General features: G+C 34.5%; 3 protein-coding genes across 3 annotated transcripts; 1 reads left to right on the top strand and 2 right to left on the bottom strand.

Annotated features, from left to right (window-relative positions):
• Positions 1–402: 402 nt before the first annotated feature.
• SAPINGB_P004494 (uncharacterized protein) lies at positions 403–2,919 on the top strand (the record flags this gene model as incomplete). Its single annotated transcript, XM_031999209.1, has 1 exon — positions 403–2,919. One exon carries the CDS (start codon positions 403–405, stop codon positions 2,917–2,919), a length of 2,517 nt encoding a protein of 838 aa, XP_031855100.1.
• Positions 2,920–3,091: 172 nt separating this feature from the next.
• On the bottom strand, positions 3,092–7,273 carry SAPINGB_P004493 (uncharacterized protein; the record flags this gene model as incomplete). Its single annotated transcript, XM_031999208.1, has 1 exon — positions 3,092–7,273. One exon carries the CDS (start codon positions 7,271–7,273, stop codon positions 3,092–3,094), a length of 4,182 nt encoding a protein of 1,393 aa, XP_031855099.1.
• A 3,003-nt stretch (positions 7,274–10,276) lies between these two features.
• Positions 10,277–10,636, bottom strand: SAPINGB_P004492 (uncharacterized protein; the record flags this gene model as incomplete). Its single annotated transcript, XM_031999207.1, has 1 exon — positions 10,277–10,636. One exon carries the CDS (start codon positions 10,634–10,636, stop codon positions 10,277–10,279), a length of 360 nt encoding a protein of 119 aa, XP_031855098.1.
• Between the last annotated feature and the right edge of the window lie 1,553 nt (positions 10,637–12,189).

The following is a 12,189-nucleotide window of genomic DNA, read 5'->3' as shown; positions in this document are numbered from 1 at the left end:
TTTATTTATTTATTTATTTATTTATTTATTTATTTATTTATTTATTTATTTATTTATTTATTTATTTATTTATTTATTTATTTATTTATTTATTTATTGAAATAATAAAGTTGTTGGTTCGAATCCCATCCTACTAAAAATATATTTTTAGTAAGTCATATCATGTGACTCTAAGAACACTACCCAGGTTTTCTTTTTTTTTTTTTCATTGGTGTACAAATCCCGTCTTAACTCATATATGGCACTATACCAAAGCCACCTTAATCTACTTACTAAGACCTAAACTTGCGCATTGTTTACTTGCTTTTATTCTTCTCTTCTTAACCTCGATAGAAAAACCCGCCATGTTACATTAGAAATAAATATAAAAAAAAAAAGTGATCATTCATTAGATTTTATAAAATGGAAATCAACAGAGGACTATTTTTAGTCTTATTGGTTTTTTTACTATTCTTTACTCCAACTGGAAACCCACCTCACTTGACATCCCCAGACGAAAAAGCTCATCTTAACTTATATTTCCAACTACAGAGAAATGAAACTGAACTTTTGAAAACTTCAACTTATAGATATATTCCTGGTAACATTACGGGAATTTCTTATCCTCAGAATGAAACAGGATTTATTCCTACTTCGATTGAAACTATTGCCAAATCTCTTTGGCACTCTGAGTCTACTCAAGACCAAATTGAGAAACAAATCACTAACATTCAATACTCAGAAGATAACGATGACGAATCATTCCAAAAATTACAATTAGTATTCTATGGGAACTATTCTGGGCTTTTTCATGGGCTCTGGGAGAAACCGCTTATTTCTAAATTATTTCCTCGCGATATGCAGGTTCCAGAAATTTTCCGCCATAGTGACAATGATGAAGAAGAAGCCTTGCCATCTGCCACTAACAATAGTTCTCTCATTCATGAACCTGCTCACCAGCCACTTTCTCAGAAACCAACTATGAATAAAATTTTAAGTGCTCCTGTTGAAGGCAATATTACGGAATCAGAAGGAAATATCTCATTTTCTATTGAGGAAGCTATTCCAAAAGACGCATCAAACCCAAACATAACCATAATTACCATGCGAATATCTATCACTAATACTGAAGAATCATCATCATATACAATTAACTTAAAAGGACTTCATATTAAACCTACCGGTAATGTTGTTTTAACAACCGAATCTTTAAAGTACTCTGGTCTTCAGTACCTGCCGCATTTGGTTTTGGATGAAAAGTATTTTGAAGAGTCAAAAGAGCTAATGCTACAATACCTAAACAATACTCTTACCAAAGACGAATACGAAGAGGACTATTTGGTTTTCGAAGATAGTGAGATGGCTGCAGAGTCTTGCGAGTTTGTTCTTTATGGTCATTTCAAATCGGTACACCTTAGTGCCAACCATCTACGTGATATTGAAGATGAAATAGAAAACCCGGTTGGTCGACCTTTAAAAAAAATCCCTTCAATGGTCCTTGAAAGTATCATTTATTCTCCAGATTGTGCCTTTGCTGTCCAAGCACAAGATTCCCAAGGTGAAAAATATGAGCAATATTGGAGCCGTATCAGAACAGTGGTTGTTGCCTGTGTGCTTTTAATTATTGCACAAGCATATCTTCTTGCCAGACAAATGAAGGATACTAATACACCTTCCTATATGTGCAAGGTAAGTTTCTACACTATTGCCATGAATTCTGTCATTGATGGTAGTGTGTGGATGGCCTCCTTTGCTTCGTCGTTTGTGGAAGATCTTGCTCTATCATTCATGGCCATTGCCTTTTTATCATTTGCTTTAACATCAATGTTTGAAATGCGTTACCTTGTCAAAATTTACCAGGCCCAAATGTCAGAAAGACAAGCTGATGTCCGTGTCCGTGATGCTATGATGGACCATAATGGCACTGCTACCTTCTCTGTTCTTTCCGATGGCTCATTTGTTACTCCATCCCCAAGACCTCAACAACAGCCTTCGGGGGACTCTTCAATATTACCTATTTCTGAACCTCCATCAAATAATGAACCTCAAGAAGATCTCAGTGAGCGTGCTATTGGAAGTAAAATATACACATGGTTTTATTTTTCTTTAATTGGATTCATAAGCTCTGCCCTTATCGCAGCCACTTGGCCACTCTACTACCGCAGAATTTACGAATTTGTGGTTGTTCTTGGATTTTATTCCATGTGGGTCCCCCAAATCCAAAGAAATATTTCAAGAGGGTTTCGACGTTCATTTCTATGGCAGTTCATTGTCGGCTCTAGTGCTCTTCGTCTAATCCCTGTTCTTTATTTCACACTCGTTAGCAACAATATTCTTCGCCATCATTATGATCCAACTTTGGCTATAGCCACTATTATTTGGTTGACTATACAAATTGTTGTCTTATATCTTCAAAATGTTTTTGGTCCCAGGTTTTTTCTACCTAAGGGATATCTTCCAGCTCTTTACGACTATCATCCCATTCTTACCCAAAGTGATGATATTGAAGATGGTGTCAGTATTTCAGAGTCTGCAGCGCCTGTTCCTAAGAAATTTAGCCGGGCATCTTCCATTGCATCGACAAATGCATCTGTATCTTCGAAACTTCTTGGAGGGCCAAGTAACACAAATGACAGCGTTGGAACTAGCGGAAATCTTAACAATAGTTCTTCTTTCAATGAAGCAGCCCAATCAGTGGCAAACAAAGATTTGGTATCTCGCCCAACTGTGGATTGCGCCATTTGCATGACACCAGTAGAATTAGTAATTACTCCTAAAGCTTCTTCGGCAGCATTTGTATCATCACCAGCACTAATTCTTGCTAGAAGAAAATATATGGTGACGCCTTGTCGACATGTGTTTCACACTGAATGTATGGAACAATGGATGAGAACCCGACTGCAGTGTCCTATTTGCCGCAATCCTCTTCCCCCAGTATAATTTTTAACGATTTTTACGTAGAAATGATGATAATGATAATGATAATGACAATAAACATTTTTATTCCAGAAAATAATTAATTATAGAAAAAAAAAATACTTTTATTTTATTTTATTATTTTATTATATTTAATTATTTTTTACCAAAAGAATCCTCACAGAGGACCTTTTTTTCAACTGATTGTAAAAAGTTCAACCAATCTTGAGCGGGGCTCTTTGCTTTTAAGCTTGCGCTCACAATTAAATGAACGTAATGTACAGTACCAAATCTTGGGGTCATCATGAAACATCATGCGAAGAGCACCAGAGTTGCCAGAACCCTTGTGATGCCCTGTTGCTGATGAAGATTGTAAATTCATGCTTCCAAAAGTAGTTGAAGAAATGGAATATCTGTTTTGATTATACACAGAGTTTGCTGAAGACTTGGACTTGTATGAAACCTGATCCCCCGTTGGCAATGCTTCTGCACCTTCACGAACGGGGTACTTCCAAGGTAATGTCACTGTGATTTTGCTGCGAGGAACAACCCTGTTAATGCCCTTCTTGTCCTCGTCGGTAAACACGATAACGTCATCAAATACAATAATTCGATGAAGTGCTAAATTGAATTTAGACTTTATTATGTGTTTCTGTACAACCTTTGGGACCGGATTTGCACGGCATGAACCATTGGAAGTAGGACTATTGCAATTGTTGGTGTTGCCAGCAATAGCAGGATTTTCTTCAGCACTAATTTCAGTGTTTATTTCAAAAATAGGTTTGGTTTTGGGAAAAGAGTCATTCTTCTTCCCATATGTTACAAGAGTGCAATGGGGTGCATCAAGAGTCATATAGTGAATACAATCTGCCTTAGACTGTTTTGTTGGAAGCTCCAAAAACACTTCGCTCCTAAGCAAAACCACAGCGTCGCCTAGGTATCTACGCTCAGAAGAAGGAGAAATTCGAGCGGGAAGCTGTGAAGAAAAGTCATAAGCCTGGTCAAACTCCTCATAGCGCCGAGCCTCAGCTGCAAGAGGCTTTTCCTCTTCTATCTCCTTGCAAATTGACTCAAACTGGACGTGAGCGTCCCAAAGACCTGGAGAAAAAGAAGATAAATTCTTCAAAAAATCGCGGTACTTTTCTAAGTGGTAGGTGGGAAGTTGGAGATAGTCAGTAACACTTCCAAGAGAGTGTGACTTGTGACGATGACAGTTTTTAATCCACTCAGCAATGATGGCATCTGGATGAGTGTAATTCGACAAATGGGGAACATTGGCGCCATACGACACCATATTTTGGCTTGAGTCGCCACCAATTAATCGCTTCCAAAAGTTTGCAAGACGCAGCGATTCATCGAGAGAAACTTCATACCGGATGTAAACCCTAAAATCGTTGATATGAGTCAAAATCAGAGAAGAAACCAACTCAAGGTTCGGATCTTTATGTGCAAGAAATTTCTCATAAGCTCTTTGAAGACCCGGGTAAACGGTCTCAGAGTGTAGATTATAGATTGATTCAACGTCGTTAAAAATTTTGGCAGCTTTTGGTGGGCATTTTTTAGATTTGACGTAAATGGTGATAAGCTCATTAACACGTTTCACAAACGCCTTTTCTTCTTCAATCATTTTAAATAAAAGCTTGGCCATTTCTTTGTTTGTAATTTTTTGGGGAGATCTGGAATACTGGATATGCTCTGTGCCACTAGAAACAGAGTACTTGGGAATAACGTCAGCAGAATTGGCGCGTCCATGACCAAAACGGCGCTCAGCTATAGTAAAACGGCCCAAAGGTGCCCCTGAGGACGCTGTGCCAACTTGTAACTTGGAATCTGAAGTAGAAGATATTGGTGAAAGCCTGGAAAAAACAGGATCACTTTTGGCATCATGAGCCACAGAATTTCTACGCATAGTGGCGGCTTCTAAGGCCTCTGCCGTCAGGTCTGGGACGTGGTATAAGATACTGTTTGTAGACATTTCCCAAATATCTCTAAGGAGGTTCAAAACAACTTTTGATTTTTCAACCTCGGAAGGTTCAATACGCTTCTGAGTCCATGTATCTGGTCCCAATTGATTGCTAAGAAGCTTAGAAATGTTTTCTGGGGTTTCGCTGACCAAAAACATAGCAGAATCTCGCTGTTTGGAAGCCCAAGAAGCTTGTCTAGTATCGTTAGAAAAACTCGAAGGTGTTATTGATGGGCTTGTGCTTGGGGATAACTCTTGAAGCAAAGGGGAAGAAAGTGTTTCACGGCCAATGAATTTGGTATTAATAACAGGCTCTAGAGATGTCAAAGCTTCATCGTCACTATCGTCATCAATATAGATATTTGAAGCAGTACTTGAAGACCCATGCATGGAATAATTAACCTCTGTAGGACTATTGAGGGTAACTTCAGTGTTGGTAGAATCTTCATGTCCTCCAATTTCTGTAACATTTTCAGTTTTCTTATCTGTGGTGCCTTCACTAATAAATGTATCACCAAGGCTGGTACTGTTTCCGATTGCAGTCTCGATGCTGGTAGTGCTCAAGTTAGAAAGCTTTGAAATTGTATTCTGTAGTTGAGCACTGTAAGACTTTTTGTGACGGCGACCAAAAAAACTACTACTGGGTTTCTTTTTAAGAGAATCGGAATTGAAATCTGCAGAAAGATTATTTGAATCAAACGATGATTCAGAAACAAGTGAAGGAGAAGATAAAGTTGATGGTGAGGCTGACGATGTGGGCGAAGAAACTGAAGGATGAGGGATGATGGTGCTGGTAGTCGGGACCGAAATTCGTCTATGGTGAGTTTTTTTCGAAATTGACCCTTGTTTCTTTTTCAAACCAAGAACCGGTTGTGACCCAATTCTACTTGAAAGAAATTTCTTAGAAGCCTCTCTTGACGAATTGTCTATGCTTTTTGCATAGTCAAGTCCAAATTGAGGGCATCGCTCACAAAAGTTAGTAAAGCAAGGGTTTCCTTCAAGGTCAACAACTGTGAGCTGATCATAAGGAAGAAGTTGAGCAAGATGGTCAGGCCAAGTACTGATTTGATTGTCATTAAGTCGCAACACACGTAACTGAATCAAACACTGTGACACCCATTCTTCAATGACTGTAAGATTGAGTTTGCATCCAATAAGATATTGAAGAGATGTGCATTTTTGAATCCATCGAGGAAGTCTTCCAGTGGCTGAAATAAAGTTGAGTGTGGATTCTGAGGCTGAAATATCCAAATAAGTCAAATGGGTAAAATCTTCATACCTAGAAGTATTACAAGAACTAAATGATCGAAGTAAAGGAGATGCCGAAGAAACGGCCAATAGATTTTCATGTGAAGCTGGAGTAATTGGGTTGGAAATATCTGAAGGTAGAACTTCTTCTAAAGAAAATAACGGAAACTTTTCCCTAGTTGGAGAAAGTTCACTTGATGATTGAGGTGATCGCTGATTGTTGGTGCTTGTGACTTCTAATGATTTTGTTTTAGTGCCTTCAGAAAGTTGTTGTTGTTGTTGTTGTTGCTGAATTTGGTTTTGTAAGGGATTATAAGCTTTTAAGTTTGTTGGGCTCAGGATATTGTTAAACTCTGACACACCTTCATCTGAAAAAAAAGCAGCGCCACTAAGACAGCTGTCAGATTTGATTTCAGCTGTTGTTGTTGATTCGTTAATAAATTCATCATGTTTCTGAGAAACTGTTAAAGCTTGTTGTAATGGTGATTTGTTTATTGGTTGAAAGTTTGTAGAAGTTTGGGTTGGAGAAGTGGGTGGAAGTCTTTCAAAAGAACGCTGCTTTCTTTGAATCAGTACTGGAGGTACTGGTGCTGGCCTAGGTGGGTTAGCCGAAATGCGGGTAATGTCTTCGACCAAATTCTCGTCTATCCCTTGTTTAAGGGCAAAGTCCAAAGACTGGGGGGAAATCATAACTGGAGAAGAAATAGTAACTGAACTAGTAGAAGAAACGGAAGAGTTATTGCGCTTATGAAATGATTTTGAAGATGTTGATGAAATTGTAGATGTTGTTGAACTTGCTCTTGAGTGTGACTTTATGCGAAAGCTTTCACTCAAAGACGATGAGATAGAAGCCAAAGAAGGTGAAGAAGATGAAGAAGCTTTATGCTTCAAGATTTTGGTGGATCCACCACCTCCTGTAGGAGAGCTTGGGGAAGCAGGTGGAGTAAAAAACAGTTCGTTATCCGAGTCAGAGAGAGACATTGCGTCGTCATTTTTAGAAACCTGGCGCACAGTGACCATGCTTTTCCCTTGAGATGCATGTTTTTCCAGCGAACGGGATGTGCCAGACATAGAAGAGGGATCTGAAGTTAAGGAAACTATGGATGGTTTAATAGAATTATTGCTTGAGGGTGTCTTGCTACCGTTTTTGATGCCCTTAACGGACATGTCTTGTGTCTAAATTAAAAAAAAAAAAAAAAAGGATTTTAGAAAGATTCAAGTAAAGAAAACTAAGGGTGAAAAAATCTCAATATTCGAAAAATACTAAATTTATGAAAAAAAGTCTTGAATGAAAAGAAAATTGTACTAGTCAGAAAAAAAAAATATAATGTGGTTAAAAATATGAGGTCTGGAAGAGGGGAGAAAAAAAAGAAGCAATTATGAAAAAAACAAATGAGAAAAAATATTGGCATAAAAAAGAAAGAATAGAGATATTTTGTGGCTCAATTAATTTTTTTTTCTTTTAAAAAAAATTGGAATGAATAGAGATTTTTATGAAAGTTATGGCAATAAACTAACATTTACAGACTAAATAAGGATATATAACGGCAATTGCCTGAGATAGTAGGCGCTTAGTAACAAATATGAAAGTTCAATCTCATTTCAAATTTTATAACTTGTTCGTCTGAGTGAGCGAATAAGAGGGTCCGCATGAAACTATTACCCAGAAACGTAGGGATTAGGCGAATTGGGAAATGTTTACCTTTAGAAATCTGCTTTTATATAGGATACTTCTTCGTTTAATATTTTTTAATAGTTGATGGAACCGTTTTATAAAAAAAAATAGAAGTATAATAGTATACATATTAAAAGGAAGTTTAGATATATTGTGACATTTGTTTTCAGAAATAAAAAGTATAAATTTTGCAATGAATAAATAAAATAGATTGGGAGTTTTGAAACGTACTAATAGTTTTTAGGCTAAAACTTTGAAAATTTTTAATGAAAATTTGATCGCTAAATTGTTTTCAATGTATTTTAAATTTTTGCGGAAAAGAATCCGAGTGATATATTTGCTACTTTATGAGCACTTTTTTAATCATTATTAGATTTGATGAATGGATATGTTATTACTTTGTTATTAGCTTAAAAACAATAAAAAATTCTAAACCGTTTTGATTATTTGGCAATGGCATACATATATAATGACTTGTCATTACATGTCATCCAACCAGGTATTACTATCTAATGTTAAAAAAAATCATCTTGCAAATTTCTCGGTTAGAGTTTCATCTTTTTTTGTCAAAAAAAACTTTTTATCTAACGATCTTTCTAATGAAAATAATACCAATTTTTTTTTCATAAATTCTCCACAAGTAACAAAATCAATTGTGTGCGCACTAAGCAAAACATATTATAGAACTTTAACTTCAGATAAAAAGCTCTGGGTATTTACAGTTTAATATAAAAACAAAATAAAAACAAAACTAGGAATTGGTAACAATCAGCTTTTTTTTATTTGTGTAATAAGAAGGGGAGTCGGCCATTGATGTGATTGTGCAAGAGTTGAAATGGAAAGTTTATTATTCAGGAAAGAACGATATGAAAGTTTGTATTGTTGGTGGGCAGAAAAGACTTTAATTTTGTGTGTCATTATGACTTAAAAAGTATCAGGTAGACTAGAAATAGAAATAAAAATAAAAATAAAAATGAAAATAAAAATAAAAATAAAAATAAAAATAAAAATAAAAATAAAAATAAATGGTAGAGCACGTCTTACTGGGTAATATAATATAGCACAATCTGATTAATGACATTGTGTGCACATGAAATAAAGTGGACCGTTGGGCGATTATCAGTGCATGAATAACGTTATCTCAAACGGGGGTTTCTGAAACCATGGGATAATACCGAAAGGCTTTCAGGGTATTCATTAATCTTGTTTGCAAGATAAGTTTAGCAATATGTGTGCATTTCAGGGTGTTTGATTCCTTATCGAGATCTGAGAAAATGTTGGTGATGTCAAAAAAAAAATTAATAAATAAATAAATAAAAGGGTGAGATTTTCCTGAAATTTAGACGTGGCAGAAATCCAGCCGCAGGTCCCTTAACAAATGAGTTACTTTACTTTTTTTTGTCATACAACATCTTTATAAAGACTGTTATAATTACTTTCTCCATTAAATAGCTTCACCACAAAGCAAGGGTCAATCAACGTTAGTAGGATACTATCGTGCAGTAATTTTCAGGGTTGGTCTAATGTGTTCTAAATATGATGTCACGAACCTATGGAATTGAAAAAATGAAAATTAGCAAAAATTAAAGCTGCAATAAAATGCTGAACGAAAACCACACTCAAAATATATTTCTGAGAAAAGACATCATTAAAGAAAACAACATGTTTATGTCGTTATAGATATATGAGTTAAAAAAAAAAAAAAAAAAAAAGTAGTTGCAATTAAGCTTAAATCAAAAAAAAAAAAAAAAAAAAATTTACGTAAAACTATGTAAACAAAATGCACGCACTGTTTATTAGTTTACCAGTCGGAAAAAGTAGAACACTGTTGAACCTTGTTAAATGGCAGGGAAATCGTAATTCAAATTAATGAAACCTCACAGTTTCGTGGAGTGGGCTTTTTGACAAAAAAAAAAAAGGAATGAAAGAAGAAAATAGTAAGTTCATTATTATTATTATTATTATTATTATTATTATTATTATTATTATTATTATTATTATTATTATTATTATTATTATTACAAGAAAAAGAAAAAAAAAAGTATATAAAGAATTTACATAGAATGCTGATCAATAGATGAATTTTTCTTGGTCAATTGATTTTTCTGAATAAAAGTTTTTATTTGAAAATAGTTGATTTTTCATGTTAAAGGTTGAGTTGATATTAAATGCAATGAAGAAAAGTTATTTTGGGTTATCGGTCAGAGTGTATGTTAAAGAACTTCTTACCCCTGTGAGTCAAAAACCTTAAAATATTGTTTGTTTTCCTTTTGTATTAAGTCAGACATGAGAAACGACGGTGCCGCAGCTCATTGTTTTGAAATCGTCGGTGTCAGTATTAGGGTCGGTGTTGTGGTTGTTGTTAATGTTCTATGTCTAGGAGTGGTGTATGCAAAAGAGAAAAAAAAAAAAAAAAAGTAAGAGTTTAGTCGTGGCATTATGGTTATCATTTACCATTAATCATCATCATCATCATAGTTCCAATAGTTCAACTATCAACTACTCTTTTTTTTTTCTTTTGTGCTTTCCGATTCCTGTTTCTTTTTGACTGCCAATTCTGCACTCTCTTTCTTCTTATGCTCTTCCTCGGCCAGTTTCTTGAGGTTGGCTTTGCGCTCGCGCTCGCGTTTCTCCTCTTCCTCTTGACGTTTCTGCTCTTCCCTGCGCTTTCCGCGAAAGTCTGGTTTGCCCTGGGGGAATGGGTCTGGTGGTTGTACACCGATGCTAAAGTCCGTGGAGTCTGTTTCTATTTCGTCAAAACGATCATTGTAGTAAGAGTTGAGTTGATAGAGTAGAAAGATGATGATGACGCCAAAGGCCATGTATGATAAAAAAAGGCGACGTTTTACTATCATTTTAGTTAATTGTGGAGTATATTTGGAAGTAAAAAAAAAATTTGAAATAGACGAGGAAATTTGATATATTTACTATTGATACTCTACAAAGAACTGAAGAAGAAAGGGAATATTTATAAAGAAAGAAAAAAAAAAAATTTTATCAAAAAGGTTTATTATTCGTAGGACTCAAATAAACTTTAAAAATAGCACACCAGAAAGTGCTGGCTGGCAGTATTATTAGCATCCATACAGGTCACCTGACTGGGGCGGACATTTTTCTGGTGAAAAATTGGTCACCAACATCAGGCATGGAGATGGATGTGAATGTCAAAGTAAAAACAAAAAAAATAAAATAAAATGTTGAGAATGTTGAATTTTTTAAAGAAGAAATCAAGTGACATTAAAGTGGTTTTGAAATTCTATGCATTTTTTTTTTATTTTACTCAATGCTGCTGCTATTGCCATTTTTCATTTTTATTGCACTGCTAAGCTTAGGCGCTCATAAAACGACACAACCTGCGTCCTTTCAAAGATGTTTTTTTTTACAGTCTTTTTGAATTACTTGAAAGCATAGAGAAATGATAATTATTATGTAAATTATTATTAGCAACTCTGAAAGCTTTTGATACGTCGGTTTCAACTCATTTTCCCCCTCCCTCCCTTATTTACTGTTCTATTTTTTAATAGAATATTAATAGATTACAACAAGCAACCAGCCTAGTTTCCTTTGTTCAAAATAAAAGAATGACTATTCATTGCTCTCCTCGTTTGTGTGTATCACACGAAAACCTTTCTTTATTATGTGCTTAAATATCACCTTTAAAAAGAAATAAAATACTTTCTTTAGATCAGCCGGAATAAAATATATTAAATATTATTGCACAAATAAAAAAAAAAATTAGGAAAAAGTGAACCATCTTTTGCATTTTTTTTTTATTTTAGATTCAGGTTTCAATGCAAAACAATCATATCCGGATATATATTTATCAGTATAAAAAAACTACAATTTACTTTAATATGCAAGTATTAAAAAAATAATCAGATGCGAATTCTGTGGATCGAACACAGGACCTCCAGATTACAAGACCAAAGTTTATACTTCAGTCTGGCGCTCTCCCAACTGAGCTAAATCCGCTTAGTTATTATTGTTAAATAATAAATACTAACGTCTTTATAAAGAAAAACAATAATTTAAAAAAAATTAAGAAAGTTTGGTTTTTGATTTTTTTGAATAGAAAAACATAAAAAAACAAGTCTTTTACTTTTTATATTTTGTTAACTGAAATTAAAACATATTTTCGGGCTGTTGGAGATGAATGTTGAAGTCCAATTAATAGCTTATTATGAAAATGTAAGAACAAGAAAGATAACATAAATATTAATGTTATGTTATTCTATAACCCTCGAATAAAAAAAAAAGATTGCTAATTGATTTTATAAAAAATAAACATCAATGTTAATTGCAAAAAAATATTAAATTTGATTTTAAAAAAAAAATTCACCCTTTTCCTGAAGAAAGTGTAACTGATTACACTCCTCATCTATCTTAGAAAACAGGAAAGCATACTATT

This window comes from Magnusiomyces paraingens (assembly GCF_902498895.1).
Source record: "Magnusiomyces paraingens strain CBS 517.90 genome assembly, contig: contig3, whole genome shotgun sequence".
NCBI lineage: Eukaryota > Fungi > Ascomycota > Dipodascomycetes > Dipodascales > Dipodascaceae > Magnusiomyces > Magnusiomyces paraingens.
The sequence above is the reverse complement of the archived record's forward strand: the minus strand, read 5'-3'. Positions and strand labels throughout refer to the sequence as shown.